The sequence below is a fragment of the Poecilia reticulata genome, chromosome 13, assembly GCF_904066995.2.
Source record: "Poecilia reticulata chromosome 13, P_reticulata-male-v2, whole genome shotgun sequence".
NCBI classification, from domain to species: domain Eukaryota; kingdom Metazoa; phylum Chordata; class Actinopteri; order Cyprinodontiformes; family Poeciliidae; genus Poecilia; species Poecilia reticulata.
In genome coordinates this window covers 26,194,751-26,214,588 of record NC_088842.1, presented here as the reverse complement: position 1 = coordinate 26,214,588, position 19,838 = coordinate 26,194,751, and the positions used below count along the sequence as shown (strand labels likewise).

The 19,838-nt window shown below is 36.2% G+C and overlaps 1 protein-coding gene across 1 annotated transcript in view; it reads right to left on the bottom strand.

Annotated features, from left to right (window-relative positions):
• b3glcta (beta 3-glucosyltransferase a) overlaps window positions 1-19,838 on the bottom strand; it is a 90,431-nt gene that overhangs the window by 12,717 nt on the left and 57,876 nt on the right. The window contains exons 5-11 of the mRNA XM_008426260.3: window positions 17,720-17,796; window positions 17,036-17,147; window positions 12,616-12,752; window positions 12,448-12,511; window positions 10,470-10,601; window positions 5,731-5,800; window positions 3,308-3,421 (exon numbers count right to left, since the gene is read on the bottom strand). Of these exons, the coding sequence (XP_008424482.2) occupies window positions 3,308-3,421; window positions 5,731-5,800; window positions 10,470-10,601; window positions 12,448-12,511; window positions 12,616-12,752; window positions 17,036-17,147; window positions 17,720-17,796 (706 nt within the window). The remainder of the gene's footprint in view (window positions 1-3,307; window positions 3,422-5,730; window positions 5,801-10,469; window positions 10,602-12,447; window positions 12,512-12,615; window positions 12,753-17,035; window positions 17,148-17,719; window positions 17,797-19,838) is intronic.

Genomic DNA, 19,838 nt, shown 5'->3' with positions numbered 1-19,838 from the left:
CAGTTTCTGGTGGTGCAGCTCTGTGCTGCCTTCAGGAGAATGGGACATCAGAGTATCATCCATAAAACTTCACCCACATGGCATTTATTGTGCAAACCAGAGTTTTCAGTGGAAAAACAAAAGTTCCAGATCCTTTTAATGCCATACAAATATGAGACAGAAACATGGATTATATCTTTATATAGACCTGACTATTGGTTTATAGATTAATAGTTTTACTGGACATAAATTACAAAGAACAAATCTGGTTCTTAATCAAATCCTAATGAGTCAAATTCAAAGTGTCATGGAGTCATCAGCCTCATGACATTAACACTGACATGAAAAATAATATTGAAGAAATAAATATATCAATTCTAATTAAAAACATAAATAAGTGATCAGTTCTTTACTGTTATGGTCTGTAAGATATATTTATTCTCAGTACTAGATGTGGTCTCAACAAACCCATGGCATTTCAGCAATATTATTTTACCTTTTATGTGGAAATAGTATCTGTTTATTCTTGCCATACAGTCTCTGTATTAATTATTGCTCGAAAGGTTTTTTCACTGTTCAGCGTCGGATTCTGTTTTTATGCCATAATTCACATCTTCGTCGCTCCGTTTTATGTCCCGCTTCTCCTGAGTTTTGCGCAATGTGCGAATCGTTTTTTTTTTTTTTTGTTTTTTTTTAAGCCCCTAAGGTGCAGGGCGGTCGGGAAGCGTATCGATGGGGAAAAGGCAGACTGACATAAACCTTTTAAAACAACGGAAACAATTTCTGCATTTTGATTATTGAAATTTAAAAGTGTTGTGTTGTTCTATCACCCCCGTTTCATACCGGACCACTTACAGCACCGGTGTTAACGCTATAAAATGAACGCTGTCTATCATGAGCGTTCATGGAGAAAGAAACCCATGGAGGGATTTCTTAATTTCTTTATGTACATGGGTTCATTTTTCAGAGGGATACACAGTGAGGGTATCGTGTTTTTAGTTACCAGAAACAGGAGAACGGAGCTGCGCCAAGAAGCTAACAGAAGCTAACAAACACTGAATAGAAGAAGAGCTGCCATCAATACTTGCAGCCAAGCATGGTTTAATGTCACACAATACAGTTTTACTAAGTTGCTCAAAGTCTAAACTGACATTGTTGTGCATTTAAGGTGTAAAGTTTACCTTCGACCAAACGCCCCCCTAAGGCATCCCAGCGCCCCCCCTTTTGTAAAAATGACCGCCAGCGCCCCCTGCAGTCCTCTGAACGCCCCCTGGGGGGCGGTACCGCCCACGTTGAGAACCGCCAAGTTAGAAGAAGGCACTTTCAATTACAAATATGCAAACAGGGAAAAAAGAGACATGTTTTACTTTTAAATGAATCCAAGGATCTGTCATAAGGAAGAAGATATGAAAAATGCAATTAGAAATATTTATGTCGTCACCAACATGTTGAGTTAAGGGGTTTAAATAAAATAAATCAGAGCTATTAAGAGACTGACGTGACAAGAGATGCTGCACCTTCATATCACTAAGTTTCAGTACTGCAAGCCCACATTTACCAACAAGGGGCCAGTGGTAACCAACCTCCGTTAGTCTGTAAAAACAGGTTGCAAAGCAAGTACTTGTTAGGGGGCTAAGCTGCCTGAAGAAAGCAGCAGAGGCATGAAAGGACTAGACTTTTTTAGTGCAACCTTTACCCACTCAATTGAAGGCTGAAAATGTCTACAGCCATTGCACATCCCATTAAGTTGCAACATGAATCACAGGTCCATAGAGCAATTCTTGTGCCAACGGCAATCTCACTGTAGAGTAAGTTTGGCTCCAGCCTCCAGCAAGAACAGAGGCAGAGAGCCTGTGCTGGTTTTATGTGAGAATTCAAAATATCACCTATTACACAACAAATTAGAGAATGCTCTCTTGATCTGCTTTAATTTAATGTTGAAAAGAATTTCTAAATTTGATCATGTTTGGGCAGACTTGTGACTAAAATATGTGAGGTGTCAAGTCAAAATGGCTCAATGGCAGAGACAGGGAAAAAAATAGACCTTCCTGACAAGTTCATTCAGAAATGACGTGACTCGCACTCCAAATCTTGCCTGGGGGTGAAGCTTATATAAAGGTTTACACAAGGAAAGGCTGACTCTGCTATATTAAAATACTAATTAGCATATCAATAAATGTATTCAGCTAGAAATGAGGGCAAAAAAAGAGAGAAGATATTCACCATTTTGTCCTCCATTCCATCCATATAACCATCCATCAGTATAAGATGCATCACAGGGACACTTGCTGTGTCCCAAGGCCTCCTTCTTCCTGTCAGTCATCTATAAGGCATTCCCAGAGGGAGCCTCCTTTGGGCTTTGTTGCCAGGTGCAGCTTGAGGTTGCTAACAACTAAGCAAATGTTTTCCTCTGGGTTTATTTTTGTTCTTAGGAAAGTTGAATTACAATTTCCTCATCTAAAATCTTCCAAGATAAAAAAATTAAATTTGAGTTCATGTAATAATTAATGGATTGTTCATCTTTGCTGTTGGAGTTAAAAATGTGTTATTTTTCACCTTTATGCTACCCTTAGGATTGTATGGTTTTTACAGGATGTGAGGTATCTTGTAAGGTAATTTGTACTATTTCATTATCAAATAAGAGAAGTGATTCAGTGACATCTGTTAAGAGTCAAAGGGCTGACATGTGCTGGGTGAAAACAATCACATTTCCATACAAATTAACAAAACTTTTCCTCTTCTAATACAGAAACAAAACTGCAGTTATGAAGAACCAAGTGAAACACTTCAGACGTGTAAAAATATCTGTGAAAAATAGCAGATGATAATTTAACAACTTGTTTCAGCTCGCGTTTCATCCCGGTGTTATTGTTCACAGCTGCCAGAAAGACCCTCCCAATATTCAAAAGTAAAAAGGACACACAGACGCATTTATCATCACCTCGCAGTTTTCCTCCGAAATAGTTTTTTAAAAACATGAAAAAATAGGTGGAAATCTATCTACAAAAAGGTCACACTGAACCAAAAAATGCTAGTGTAATAGCCTATTATTTTTTCATTTTCAGAGGTAACATAAACACAATTTTAGAAACAATCTGTGGAGAAATTCCCCGCTGACACTTCATTTACTTCCAATTTTCCTCCAATATTCGGTCTGAATTACATTCCCTTCACAAGGCCTTAGACTGTGTAACTTTCAGCCTCAGTTTGCCGGATCATTTTTCATTTACCAATGTGTGCAGTGCAGCTGACAGCGTCAGCCAAGGCCACTAACTGCATCTACTGTGGAGAGGCTGAGGGTGTTGAGGCTTGAAAAAGGAGGACTCACCTCTCTCAGTGTTTGGCACTCCTAAATTAATGGTTGGTATGGAAGGCTCGGCGTGGTCGCTGTAGTACTCTAAAAATAAGGCATCCTTTTCCCAAGTCTTCTTTATTACTGGAACTAGAGAAAAGGGCAGGAAAAATCAATACAATATTCACAAAGTTTATAAAACAAGCAGGTCTTTGGTCTCTGAGGGGTAAACACAATTTATTTTGCAGCTGATCTAATTATTATTTCATATAAAGTGAAAGCACAGACGTAGAGGTATCCTATCTTTCTGTCTGGTGTTGGTGAAATGTTTATTTATTGACTGAAAAACCTAACCCGATCAGAAAAATCTCATTTGGAAACAATGCAGAGACACGATGCTGTTAGATTTAATATTTGTTTTCTTTAATTGGTAAAACTTTAAATCTATTCATTACAGCTGAAGCAGGTTTTTTAGCCTCCTTGTCTGACATAAAATAAGGCTAAACTTTACCTATTTTAGTTTAGCCAGGATTATAAAATCTCGGTATATTTCATAAATACTCAAATAATGCAAGACTGAATTTTTAGAGTCAAAAGTTTATACAAATATACATAACCTTTCAGATTATGTGACTTGAGCCAAACAGTTTGATTATTCTTCCAAAAGCTTCTCACAATAGTTTGCTGGAATTTTGTATCATTCCTGCAGACAGATCTGGGATCACCAAGTTGGGTTTGAACACTGCCTACAAATTTTCTCAGGAAATGATATCAGCGCTTTGTGAAAGATACTCCAAACCTTTGACTTAGTTGTATTTAAGCTACTTAACACCTAATTTGGTGGTATGCTTTGGGTCATTATTCATTTGTGCCAAACTTTTAACTGATGTCTTGTGGTGTTGCTTCATTATCTCCACATAATGTTTTTAAATTCTTAAAACGTTAAAAGATGGTGGCATGTAGGTGGTGGGTTGCCAGTTCAAACCCCCTCTCCGTCCGTTTCAGTCGTTTTCCTTGGGCAAGACATTTCACATATCTTGCCTACTGGTGGTGGTTAGAGGAGCCAGTGACGCCGGCGCATGGCAGTCTTGCTTCTGTAAACTGGCTCAGAGCAGCTGTGGCTACAATGTAGCTCACCACCTTCAGCGTGTGAATGACTGAAGGTGCTTTGGGGTCCCTTCAGGTAAGCGTTAGACTGAATGAAATTCATGGAAATATTGACTTTTTAAAATCTAGCTGCAGAAAAAAATTGTTTCTTTCCAAATGAACATCTCACATTTACTCCTTTAACGAATGCCAGCTGGCATATGTACACAAAAATCACTTTCAAAATGTGTCTATTCAATTGCCAAAAAAATAAAAAATAAATACTTTCTCAGTAAATGAGACAATAGAGAAGAATTCTACTTCGCCTTTTAATAACAAAAAGTTGTTGTGTTTACTCTCATATAATACACTTATTATATGAGAGTATAATAAGAATATTTCACTCTCATATAAGAATAAGAATAATAGCCCAGTAAAAGTAGCATTACTCTACTTCTACTGGGCTAGATATTTCAGAAATACAGAATATGGAAAATAGTAATATCTGTCAGAGCTAGATCTTTTTTTTTAAGGAGCCTTTATTATCTGATCCAGGTATCATCAAGCATCTCCAGTCTAGCCAGCTTTATTACTTTTTGCAGCTGTGTGATGCCACACACACGTTACAAATAGGATGTTTACTGTTGTTGCAACAGTCATTCTCTAAATGTGCTATAAAAGCATATCATTGCATCCGGCAGGGAAAAGGATTAGGCTTTTTAAATTTTTTTAAACCAAGTGAGATATTGAATGAAACACAAAACACGTCCATGTTGCTCACTTTATAATTCTGAACTAATCTGTGTTATTAGTAACCTGATCATTTCCGTTCTGCCAATGTCTTAACGTAATATTAACAGCTTGGAAGAGGAAGCAGTAATTAAAAGTAATTAATGAAATTACATTTCAGGCACTCCTTTTAAATATAACACACAATTTGTCCGATCCCTCTATAATTAATTTGCCATTTGCTCTATTGACTTAACCTACTCCATTTTCATCAGGTTAAAATAGCAGCAGAGCTACTGTGAGAAGCTTAATGGTGGCCAGACTGTGCCAATAAGAGTTACTGTTGGATGAGTGTGCTTTTCCAGCATGAAACACGGCATTAAGCACTTCCAGGGTGAAACACAGCATTAAGTATTTCACACGTTTTTTTTTGTGTGTTTTTTTTACTTCAGTACAAATAAATCCTTTCAGACATGATGGTAGAGTAATTTAGTGAAGGATTTTAGTATAATAAGAGAAGGCACTCATACAGTTTCACATGTCAGGGGTAAAACAAGTCCATTACCCAAAACAGCAGGGCATGAATGTGAAATATTTACATGAAAATTAAGTGGCTTTTTTCTCAGAGCGAGAGCGTGACTCACCTCGTTCACTGTGAAACTTTCTGCAGGTTTTCACTGCAACAAATATGTCTTCTTTTTTAACAGGCTCCTCCTTGTGAAGAAAAAAAAGAGATCAAACTTGAGTGGAAAATATGATGCATGAGTGCTAAAACAAACTTATCGTTGTGTCTATAATGTGGGACATAAAACATGATTTATTTCAGCTTTAAAGGTGATCTTAAATGTCCAAGCAATCAGTGTAAATTTAATTCAATACATTTAAATTGGCAATTTGTAATATGGATTGGTTAAGTTGCCTTATGAAATAAACAGCTGCTGGTACACATGAAGACATTTTTTTAAGAATACATTGGTCAGAAAAAAATGATTTTTTTTTTCTTTAAATTACTTATTAAGAAGGTAGAAATTAGCAACGAAAGCAGTTAAAAGTGCAGATAAAACAGTCCACGTCAATAACTGTGGATATTTTTGATATTTTTCATGTTGTGAAATGTTATGTGGAAAAAATATTGCTCCCAAGACTTTCTTCACACAGGGTTAGAACAGTATGACGACATTAAAAACCAAAATTAATATGAATGTGGATGGACATTTCAGGCTTTTGGAGGGGGTGCTCCGGGGTGCAACAAGAGTTCAGGAGCCCCCCCAACTGTTTTGAACATCCAAAAAAGTTTTGCACTGAGATCAGTGGTTCGGTACACCGAGGCCCCTGATGTGGTGAGGAGTAGCCTGTTAGCAGCAGCAGAAGATTATCCATGACATCCGACCCACGCGCAGTTGAAAGAATTTGAAGTGGTGCTCTCCATGCTAGCCTGATGCCAAAGCTGCAATCTCATCACCACTAAATCATGCTGGCTGTGCTCCAAGTAAATTACCGTATTGGTGACATGGTTGCTATGGGCATCGAGTCCTGCTGCGGTTAGCCGCAAACAAAGCTCAAATCTCACGGTGTGAACTATTACTGAGGTTGGAGGTGAGCACACATCACATATTCTGAGAAATTATGTACATTTTAAGGTAAGCCTGGCGCAGATGTGGTGGGATGGCCGATTCTGAAAGCGTAGCGGCATCTTGTTTTTCCTCTCACTCAAATTATTTTTGTATTTTCCAATTCGGCTGGTTCGAACAGATGTAGACGTCCTGGAGATGGTGAGGTAATTTTAATCAAAGTGTAAAGCGTAAGATAATATTTCAACAAAGTCCTGTTCTGCGTTTGTGTCTGTGTTGCAGTCAGGGCTTTTTAAATTAGTTTTATTAGTGGATAGAGAGAGAGAGAAGCTTAGGGCTAAAAAATAACAAGAGGATATTTATCCTAAAGAAACGTTGCTACAAGATCCAAATGTCAAGTAACATGAACGCAGCTAAAAGTTGCTTAGCAAATTTTAGGGGTACTACATGCCTAAGAAAATCATGTAATTAGAAGTCTGGAGCAAAAACTGAAAATAAAACAAACAGAAATATTAATGATGATGCTAATACTTTAAAAAGTAAAAGAACTTGACATCAACAAAATAATGTTTCACTTGTACAAGACCAGGCATGGTTGTGCAGAAATCGAACTACAAACATGTGTAATACTACTTGTTTTGATATTGATCAGATGACAAGTAAACATAGAAGGTATTGGTATCGCTGATAATGATATTTTTTATTATTTAAGTCTGATATATCATCAAATTTCTTTCTTTCAGGTCTGACTTTTATCTAAAAGTGTTTTTACTTTTAAAAACGCAGCTATGTTAAAAATGTATAACCTGCATTGTAATCTCCATCTTAAATCTAATTTTAAACCAAATCCAGTCTGCCCATAATGCAGTCATTTATTGCCGACCTATTTTCTCTCAGATATACAGGAGAATCTAAAAAAGATTACCACTCACTTAATTATTCTTCGCTGATCTTAAGTTCAGGACTTTCAGACAAAATATAAAAAAAAAATCTTCCAAGATAACAGCACTAAGAGAAAAAGTGAAGATTCGTAGACCGAATTCCTTTTATTCTTAATCTGTTGTTTTCTGCTCACTCTGGTTTGCCTGCCAAGACCTCATTGGAATATTAGATAGAAGGGCCTGAAAACCATGAATGTATAATGGGAAACCTACCACCAGCCGGTCCTGAAATGTCAGGCATACTGAGAAAAAGCATACAGGACCTGATGAGTTACTGCCAAAAACAAAAAGGATGCGTTGCACAGACCGCTGAAAGTTGCCCTTCATCTTGGAAAATCTGCCTCTCGAGAATCTGGACATTTTTGCTGACAGTGAAGCCAGATGCTATTCTCAATGTACTTGGCAATTTACCATGCAACTATTTTATAAAAAAGGCTGAAAATACCACGTCACCTTCTGTTTCCAAGAGAAACTTCTCCCTGAATAGTTATTAAATTCATGACCTCTACTGTTTTATGTCGAAGATAGTGCTGTGGTGGTGTTTTCTGTTACAAGACACAAACTTTATGAGGACCGTGATGTCTTTAAATAGGATGTGTTACGGCAAACAAACCAGATTCAAACTAAAGTTGCACTGGTTGTATGTGTGTGTGTCATTTGAATGCTAAAGATAGTGATTTCTGTTTCAGTCAAAAGTGTCTTAGAGAGAATGAAGAAAAAATGAATAAGGACACCTTCCACTGCTGTTCTGGCAACCCAAATATATCTCCACTCATCAGTCAATAAATCCAGAGACACAAACACATCCACCAAGCAAAACTTCAACTTCTTCCCAACATTACTGATATTTTTATGAGGGTTGTCAGGAATTACTCCACCAATTGTGTAAAGTGGTTTTCCTCTGGAGCTAAAAACTGATCTGTCCTCTGTGATCTGTCCATGCATGAGTACATGTACTCATGTACTCATGCATGTCCATCATGCAGTCATTCCACAGCAGGGATTGAAGGGACCAATCCCCGTGCTAAAGGGAAGCCACTTGCCTTACATCTGGTGGAATTTGTAGACCTTGCTATGGATTAGCAAGTGCCTTACTCACAAGTTTTCCTTGGTGGACACTAAAATCACCACCTTTAATGTGGGAATTTTATGTAAAATTGTCTTTTTTGTTGCTGTTGCTTTAAAGTGGGAATTCATCTCTTCTACATTGTGTCTTGTGTCTCATCTTCCTCTCTACTGGGTTTAAACCGGGCCAGTTTGCTGGCCAGTCAAGCAAAATGATACCAGAAGGCAGCATGAAGTGCTGGTTGATCGCTGTGTGAACCTCAGAAACGTGGATTCTGCGTCTCCGCGCCTTTGCTCCGGTTGCAGGGATCCCGATTACTGACTAAATGCAAAATGCTATTTTCATCTTAATCAAGAACTTTGGACCACAAAGTTACGGTCCCAGTCTTTTCCTCTTTAGCCCAGAAAAGATGTTTCTAACATTGAGGAGGATCTTTAATCACTGGTTCAAGCCGAAGTCAGCATCTCCTAAATGGATTTTGGTGCGTAATCTTCTCAAGGCTACAGTTCTTAATGTTGTTTAGTACCATTTTTCTAACAGTTTTTTTTGCTTCCCTCAGTTTTACATTTACATCCTTAGACACAGAACTTTATAAATAGCCAGCCACTTAAATAGTGACCTTTTGTGCCTGATGCTTCTTGTGTAGGGTGTCAATTAATAGTCAAGTCAGTTGTCAGGTCAGAATTCTGCCCTTTAATTTATGTGCTTCAAATTCTTTTTATTCTTCTTCTTATGTATTACTCTGCTTTTCTAAAGGTGTATTCACACCAGGAAAGTCCTTTGGTCTCCTTGTTTGGTTGAATTCAAAATAGAACATTTTACTTTGTTTGGTGCGGTTTACATTCAAATTGTGCATTTTAGCAAGCAGACTACAATTTGTAAACAAAGCCACACAGGTGACAATCATTGAATAGATGATTATTGTAATAAATTACAAAAATAAATCCACTTTTGTATTATATTTTAGTTTACTGAGATGCACTTGTATGATACCTATGAGTTGTGACTATAATGCTATAGAGCTTTTCTACATTTCCAAATAAAAGCAGTGGCATTTTATAAGCCAAAGCATCAGATGCGTAGGACCACAATAATAGAAATGATTTAGTTAAGCCATTGCATCTTCCATTGTCACAGAACACAGACCTTCCAAACACAAGCAAGTTACCATGTGGACCATCTTTGCAAAAAAGATTACTGTAAAAAATACAGACTGGATATAAATAAAGCATAGATGGTGATTTTTGTTTAATCAGAATAGCACCAAATGTAGAAAATTTCCTATTTTAAGTGCTTAAAGATAAATAAATGCTAAAATAAGAATACTTGTTAGGCAAGCATAAGAGATGGGGAAATTGAAGCCTCTTTCAATTGTCTCTCATTGTGCAAAATTGACATTTTAATTAAAACTTTTTTTAAGTCCTGTAATCTAAATAATGAAGATAAGCTACAGTGCAGTTCGGCAGGCTTATTATAATAAAATTAATTGATAACAGAAAGCGTAAACTTGAAAAGATTTAGATTAAAGAAAATAAAAGGGAAGGAACTGCCAGGAAAAAAATATGAGCAGAAGTTGCTTAGCAACAGGGGGTGACTTCAATCTTGGCACAAAACTAAATTTAATTTAGTACGACAAAATCCAAGACTTTTTCCTTATAATGCCATATAAAAGCAAGGTTGAATCAATCCAATGTCCACCAGTAACAAACAGTACCCTACTCTTGATGTTTGGTGGTAATTTAATTTTTTATTTTTATTTTTTATTTTTTTAGATCTTAGGACAGTTGAACAGAACAGGTACTCACACACAGTGGAGGGTCTTTTCTTAGAGTGGTTGCACAATACTGAGCATTAGGAGAGCCCTCTGGCTCCGTGCACAATTCAGGGACAGCAGTGAGATGGGGGCCGTTCCCACCATCCCAGATGTACAAAGCAATCTGAGAAGAGAAAAAAAAATTATTAAGGTTAATGACCTAAATCAATTATACATTAAAAACAACAACATGACATTCAGTACTGTTTTATAACTAAATTGTATTCACACCAAAATCAAACTCAACAAATGTACAGAGTAAAAATAAATATCAGAAAGGTTGACAGAAGGACACAAGGGAAAAAAAAGAGGCTGAAAATGTTGGTAAAAATAATCTGTGACCCTATTAAAAGAAAAAACGAAAAAAAGCAGAACGCTACTAAGTTTTTAAGATGACTAAAATAAAACTGGATTGTCCAAAAGTAACCAGTCAGCTCTAAAGGCTGTAATGTTAGTGCACAAAAAACTCTGATTGAAGTATCATCACATCAAGATCTAGATAATGTTAAATTTCCAAAAGCTCTGATGGTTTAATTCATCTTTCTTTTATTAGCTCAGCTTGTAAATTAATTATAGTAGGTTCTTAAATCTTGTAGAAAATTATGCAAATCATCTCAGAAAGCTTTTATTGGCCAGCATTTTTCTTCTTTGTATTCATTACCATTTTGTGTTATGATGATTTTTGAACCTTTTTCCCGTTTCTCTTAATTTATTTGGTTGTTTTTTTTTATTATGTCTCTTTCAATTTATACCTCTAAAAAACTATACAACCATTCACAGTCCTTGAACAGTAATCGCATTTTGTCACATTACTTTCACAATCTTAGTTAGTCAGCACCAGGTAGTGTAGAACTGTGAAATGGAAAGGAAAAAGCCTACATGGTTTCAATAATAATAATAATAATAATAATAATAATAATAATAATAATAAACAATCCTAAAAGTGTAGCACTCATTTGTATTTGGTCTCCTTTACTTTGACGCCTAAATTAAATCCAGTGGTACCGACTGGATTTAATTTACTTCAAACTTCAGAAGTACGAAGCATGTACAGCCTTATCCCCTATGGTGTAGCAAACGTGGCAGTAACATGTTTTCACAGCATATACAGGAAAGCCGGTGAGAGTTAAAGGCAAGAAGGTTGAAGCCAAACGCAGGACAATCCTGGGCGAAACAAACTGTTGGAGGCTGTAAATAATTTCAGACTGTGACAGACGTTCACCTTCCATCAGGACAACGACCCAGAACAAACGTCCAGAGTGTCGGAGTGACTCAGACTTAAATCGAATGAGAATTTTTGGAAAGAAATGAAAACTGATTCATGCATGCTCGCTCCCCATTCAATCTGACAGAGATGAGCTATTTTGAAAAGATGAATGAGCAAGAAAAAAACATAATTACAAGCCTCAATGACATTAAGAAGTAATGCAGTTGCATGTCTCAGACATAAAATAAGCCCATATGCAATTTCTAAACAAAAATAGTACTTAATACCTTCCATATATACTCTCTCTCTCTCTCTCTCTCTCTCTCTATATATATATATATATATATATATATATATATATATAAAAATATATATATATATATATATTTTTTATTTTTTTTGCATACCTAAGGAAAGCACAACACATTTTATTTAAATCTGCAGTAAAGAATGTATGTCGTCTAAAATTCAACCACCTTAAACAGACTTCTGATAATGTCATGTTTACTCCACAAAATCCCACGATGCTTCCGTGACTGAATTTGGGTGATAAGAAAAAGAGCCTCATAGCCACACCATGATAATTCTCCAAAGTAACAAGATTTACTTCAAGGCTTAGATGGCTGCCATGCTTTTTCTCTTTCTGTGCAAATAGATTATACAGTAGCAGACCTGTATAGAGTTGAGTCTGAGAATTAAAAAAAAAAGTTTTAAAACACTGAAAAAGTCTGCAGGTAAATCTTCAACCCTTGTATCTTCTTACCTCATGTTTTAGGTCAATAGTGAAGTCAGATTTCAGTGGCTCATCTCTCACTTTGTTGGCAAGCCTAAAGAAAAAAAAAAATCCAAATCATGAAAAGAAATACTCACTACAAAGCATTTTGTCTATTGACTCCTGTTTGATGTGAAATCTGTCAAATTTTCGACTCACCGAACAACTAGCGGCATGCTTAAGGCCCAAGCAGCAGCAAAGTCTGGATATTTAAAGATTGAGGGATTTTCTGCAAAGGCGTAGTGATGAATGATGGTCGACTCCTCATCATGCAGAGGCTTGCCGAGAAACCACTCCTGATAACGAAAAATTCAAGGACATACAAATTTCATTATGTTAGAAGGAAGTAAAAAATTTTATTATTTTTTTTGTCACTTTTACCATGCTATAAAATTTAGAGCAACATTCCAGCTTCTGCAACATTCCAGCTTCTGGCCTAATTAAGCAGCGTTCATACTGCACTTGTCAGAAAATCTTTGAAATTATTTCCAGTGAGTAGGTTTGCAACTCACTGGAGAAATAACAAGCATTTTTGAGGGAACAAACTTGAAATAATGTCATATATTGCAGCTGATAAGATGCTGAGTGTAACGTTTGATATCTCAAAGAGAAAATAATTATATCTACAATATTACCTACTCCTGGATAATTATGCCTGATAAAAATATATGCCATTAAAGTCTTTAAAGGAAGTGCTGTAAGCCCAACTATATTATTCATTACAAAAGCAACAAATAAAAGAGCAAAGAGTTTTTTAATGGATTTAAATTAGTAGGCACTGCATTTCAACAAAATAATATTTGATCTGTATTATGTCAGAACTGTCAAATTTGGAGATGTTTTATGAATTTATTTATTAGTTTTCAAGCAAAATGTCATGACAACTCTCTGAAGTGAAGTAGATCATGGAACAAAATAGAAATTTAGCTCAAACTCTAAGCACCGAAATAGTGAAAGAATGTTTCGGCAAACATGTTTTAAGGTGAAGTGTTTGTGTTAGGGAACCTAATAACATCTGTGTGAAAGCAGCATTTTAGAAAAGAATGGTACATTTCTTTTTCTTAAACTGCACAGCAAAGAGCAACAGGAACAAACATTTCATTTCTTAGGTGGGACAATTTGCACTTAGATAAGAAAAACACCATAAATTACTTCAGAGTTTTAGTCAAAAGTCAGTTTCTCCTGCTCAGCCAGAGGTGAAAAACATGAGGCCATGAATGTGAACCACATGGAATTATTTTAGTATAAATGTTTTAATGTTTTTTTAACTCAGTTTAGCATAATTATTACATGTCTCTGGTTATATCTGGAGAACCACATCTTTCAGAAAACAATGCATAAATTCATTTCCATTAAATGTTCGTTTCAAACTGGTTTGGTAGAACACTGAATCTTTTTCTTTTCTTGTGAGAGTGACTAATTTCCTTAAATATTCCGAGATGAAAACTTGGCTTGCCTTCTTTGACTCAAACTGACGCTGACCACACGGAGCTGGTAACACTTGAGAGAGAATATTTTAGCTCTAGGGCATGTTGTAATGAATCAAGTCATCGGGATGTTGTACTTTGTCTTCCCATCCTCCTCAGGAGGAAGCTGTTAATATGCATACAATATTTACCATCTTTTCCTTGGAAGTAAAACACCATGCAGGATTTATACAAGACAGAAAAGGAGCAGAGCAATGCTAACCTCTGGATTTGGTGATGGAAATGAGTGATTACTAAATCCTGCTGGCTTCACATCAATGTGTAATTAGAACAAAATGTATACTCTTGTTTCAGACAGTGTGCAACCAGCAATGAAAATGCAAATAATTAAATGTTAATGGTACAGATCAAACAAAAATGTGCTCCAGTTATTTGGATTATCTCGGAAAAATCTCAAATAAGCAACTTAGAGGAGGGGAATCACATGATTTATTACAGTGTCTTTGATGGCTTTTTGCATCATTAACTAATTTATTATCTGCCAACTTTATTAAGCAATATAGATGAATTTTTAAATGCAAGATTTAATTAGTGTTTAGATGGCATCTAAGACATTTAATTGAAAGGTTGATATAATTAGCTGAAGGAGCTCTGTGGATTTTAACAGGCACAGATGAACTACACTCATTGTGATGCTATAAGGCTGTGGTCCCCAAACTACGGTCCGCGGGCCGGATCCGGCCCACCTCCACATTTGGTCCGGCCCCCTGAACAATACCAGAGAGCATTCAGATTTTTTTTCATATATTGTATTTTCTGGTTTATATGTGGATTTTTCTTCAACCACCAGGGGGCTCTTTAGCAGGAAGTGTGTCCTGTAAACTGTGGGTGTTTTGTTTTGCATGGCACATTGCTGCCATCTGTTGGACTTTTAGGGAACTGCTTGACTTTTATGTTATTTAATCAGTACGGTTGTTTGCTAGCGGTAGAGCAGATGAACACACGTGTTTGTTATGAACACCGCATTCCAGGTCGAATTCTTCGAAGCAATGCCTGTAAGTAGCAGCTTATACTTCAAAACGAGCCTTTATGTTAAAGTTACTTTCCCTCAATGGAATATATACTAGTCAGTCCCAGTGATCGTTTCACTAACGATTTTTGGGTAAAAATCAATCGAGTAACGCGCACCCCCCGCCCTTGTCAACAATTTATAACCGTGTAACATTTTTCTGTTACAAACTGACTACGGCCCCCACCAGAGAAGTGAAAAGTTATGTGGCCCTCACAGGAAAACGTTTGGGGACCACTGCTATAAGGCTATAATTAAGTATTTGCAGCCCTTGATTTTTTTTCTACATTTTGTCATGCAGCAACCATAAATCTATTTCTTTGCTTTTTTGTAATCAGACCAACACGAACTCGTTATTATTTGTAAAAATAAAGAAAAATGATTCATGGATTAAATTTATAATTTTTACAAATAATCTGAAAACATGTCCTCTCCTTTTATCAAACACTCTTAAATAAATATTTTCAGTGCCAAAAAAATTGGTCCTTTATTTAAGAGTAGGAAGCAAAAATCTGTTGATGCATTTTGCCACAGTCCATATGACAAACAAATGAAAAAGGAAGCATTCTGGTCATATGGGACAAAAGAAATTACTATGTTTTGTCCACCAAGCGCTATATTTGTCAGAAAAAAAAAGTAAATATTGAATCTTTTCCTTCTGCATAAAAACACGTATTAGTCAAAGTTCAGAAGAAGGTGGAGAGAGTAACATGTAAAAAAAATTTAACTAGTTTGGACGACAACGACAGGAAACATATAGCCAAAGAGCAATTTTCCAAGCAAAACCTATCAAAAATCTCAGTTTGCACAAGTGGAAAAGTTTTGAGACATACCCTAAAAGACTTGTTATTACAGCAAAACTTTGTTTAAGCTTTGGCTCAAAGGAACTGAATACAAATACACACAGATAAAATATTTTTAAAAACCATGTGTAATATTCCTTCCACTTCACAAACATACACCACTTTGTGTTGGTCCATTGCATACAGTCCCAATAGCATGCATTGAAGTTTGTGGCTATTTCATGACAAAATATGAATAGGTCATAAGGGTATGAATTAGAGATGTTAGGGTAAACTGTGTGCATCCATGCGTGGGTGCGCATGTAGAAGATGTAAGTGCATCACAAGAGCAGCTGTGAAAAGAGGAGATTAGATCTACATCCATCGGTTTTTACGATCTACCATCAAATTTGATCCACTTAGTGAGATACTCCACATATATTTTATTTTAGCATTATCCACTCAAATTTATGATTTAGGAGTCGACTCCTCCTATTGACATTTTCTAGCAATGCTTTGAATGGGCACCATGGGGAGGATAAACAACTGCAAGAACAGCTGATGATGGAGGATTCAGCAACATACAAACCATCCAACTATAAATTAGTGTGGATAACCTTAACCTTAATCACTTGAGATTAATAAATGCAATATTTAAGGCCGTTCTGTAAATGTGGAAGTCTGCTAGTGAGCCAGCTTTACCTGCCTCAGGTTTGAATTTGTCTCTGGTGAGGCGCTCCAACTTTTCTTTTCTTTTCACATCCTCTTTTCTAACACCTCCACTCATTTAAAGACAATTACACATGTCAGCACTTTATTTAAAAATAGCCAGTCTTACAGATGGCGACCTCAACACATAATTCTCTGCACAGCTGTAACGCACTATTATTACAGTTTGCCTAATTATAGAGATACTGGTTTGGCACTGAATGTGTTATAAGTTGTGATACAATAAGTTACGAAAGAAACTCTTTCCAACACAAGCTTGTGTTCAGTTATTCATAAAATAGAACATGCATTTAGCCGTTGGTGTTAAAAACTTCTGCACTCTGGAAGGTTTTCATGTTCCAATAAGACATGTTTTATAAAACTGCACTGCACCTCTGTGAAATATTCTGTAGCTGTCTTAAGTTATTTATTATGTAATTAGCTGCATAATATAATTTCTTTGCTTTGTCTTATAACCTATAACAGACTCAATCTTGTAAATTATTTTGAAAGTAACTGTATCTGAATTGCAATGAGAAGCTTAAAACGTGTAACGGAATCATTTCACGATTGGCATAATTAAACATGCTCACCTTATTTTTGGGAAATTTTGCCAGGACTTGAAGAAGAGTAACCATCTTCACATTTGTTTCCTCCTCAAGAAATACAATCCAGGATGAGTTTTTCCCAAAAGAGTGGGACAAACTGAAAAGATAGAAAGAAGAAGAAAAAAAACAGGCTAATCAAAGCTAGAGCTGCATAATAAAGCAGCGGTAAACAGAGCCGTGACATGCACAACGCAAACAGACAAAAAGCTGAGAAACAATCCAACTGGGGCTCCCTCTCAGCCAAATCAGATCAAGGCAGTCACAGTTTCATGCAAGAGGAAATAAAATCAAAAAAAGGGAACTAAGTTTACACAGTCAGGCTGCATAATGGTGTGATCTTACTTTAAAGCTCCAAGTGCTGAATCTTTGTTATGTATAAGAACTAGGGAAGTTGCAAGATTCTTGTGAAGCACGGAGAATTTTTATCCTGCTGTTAACACTGATGATTAACTGCACTAATAGGCCCATTTTAAAACCCACAAACAAATTAAAAATGAATTTATCATAATGTGAAGCCATCAATAACAATTACTGCGGGGCTTCGAAGCAAAATTAATAAACATGCAAGCCGAAAACCTTAATAAAATCGTAAAACTTTCCCAACATCAGTGGAGTTGGGTGAGAGTGTGGTTTTTTAAGTGATTATAAAATATGAACAGTGATACTTACTAAGGCAGAAGAGGAAGAATGCTCCAATCACCCTCGTTGTCTGACAAAGTGTGAAGAAGCAACACTGCAGGCGGCTTCTGAAACACACAAAGAAACCAGACAATTCATAATAACTTTGAAAAGCTAAAGATGAACTAACAAGAGACATGCAGAAACTGAAAGGACAACAGTTTTATCAATGCTCTAGTGAAGGTTTGCCAAGATCTTCTATTTAAAAGGTGCATCTCCGTGGTTTCAAATGTTTTTTCCTGTTTTAGAACTGAATTTATACCGTGTTTTTCTGGGCTTATCAACCTCTCAAGCGTTAGTGTCAATATTTTCACAAGTATCATTTCCTGCTCTTCACAGCTATTGTTTTACAGATCATTTATGAAGGCAGTGCATGCTCTGAGTGGAAAGACTGCTTGTGGGCATGTAGGAGTTATGAGATCAACAAAAGGAAGATGAATCTGCGAATCTGTGAGGACAAGAAGTCTTCATCCAATTAGGTCGGGGTCACTGGCTACAAGCATACTGCAGAAAATAGAAATGGGAGCTATTTATTTTGTAGAAAGGATTTCCCCTGAGAAGAGTGTGCATGTAGCTATGTAATACATGCTATAAGTCTAGATGGAGATTATCTGCAGTTGAATATTTTTCTCGTACTGTAATTTATTTAATAGCAACTCTTATTTACATTACTTGTAGTGCCTGCAACACTGACTTGCATTCCTACCAAACTTAAAGAAAAACAAATCCACAACAAGGAAAGTAAATGTGTTAAAGAAATTAACTGAACGATTCTGAATATGACACTTTAATTGAAAACATCGACTAATATTGAGTACCGGATAGATTCATTTTACACAATTTTGAACCTCGTGTTAATGAACTGAAAAGCAGAAATTATGTCAACAATCTGTACCCACCTGAGATGAAAATTTAAAAAAATAAAGTCATTAAAAATGATCACTGGAAAACAGGAGCCTGAAGAAGATTGATTGAAATAAAAACAAACAGTCAGACTAAGATGTTATGACTAAGAACTGCATTGTTCAGAGGGAATAATCACGATTTTAGACTTTCCTAGTTGTTAGTTTTTCGCAAACATACACTAAGTATCCGGTCTCGACTAATTCTTGGGACCAAACTATCTGGTGTATTGTTAACCCTCCACCAGTCTGCTAATAGTCATCTAATGCTACTCGCATTTTGTTTAGATGTTCTGTTTTCTTTAAACCCAACATATGGAGTAAATAAATATCCAATCTACAAAATTAATAATAAAATGATCTAAACTGTATTAATCAACAGAAGCGTCTTTTCTTTCACTTAATTGCTTAACATACATGTTTGTAAACTACCTTTAACTGTGTATTATTCATGTTATGAAAACATATGAAGTATTATTTGCATATACTATTCATTATTTTATTTGCTCCTTTTTGTTTTTGGGATGGACATTGAGCGATTAACATCTTGTCACTCTGTTGCCGTCTTGCTCTCATAACAAGGGGGGAACTTCTAAAACAAAGATCTGAAAACAAGAACAAGATGTTTTGTAAAAAAAAAAAAAAAAAAAGACAGAGCTCACAGTTGCCTGCAAATGAGAGGAATATGTTTGAGCACAATTTTCTGTCGTACAGACGGAAAAAATATGCGAGGATTTTCAAAGCCAGCTTGTGCTGGCAGAGAAGGGAAAAGCAGCAAAGTCTGACCCTGTGGTTCATTACAACACGGTCCAGTCGTCAGACAGCAAGCCAGTACAAAGACTGACCCACTCTGTCTGACTGCCGCTCGGTCCAAACACCGAATCTGATGCTGCTGCTTACACTTGTTAATTAGTATTAGTCAGGTGTGTTTCGTATCAAACCCAAACATCTATATTAGCGAGTTAAATGATTACATAATATAATGGATCTCTAATGTCCATCTCTGCTAATCTATAAAGAAAGCAATGACGAAATATGCAATACCTTTAGAAACCTTTAGATTTTTTTTTCAACATATTTTTGTTGACGTGGCTGTGATAAAGTGGCTACTGTCACAAACTCTATAAAAGCCAGCTTGGTGAGAATAAAGTTGCAATGAACAACAAACCAAGTGGTTTGCAATCAAGAAAATGAAGGTTAACGGAACG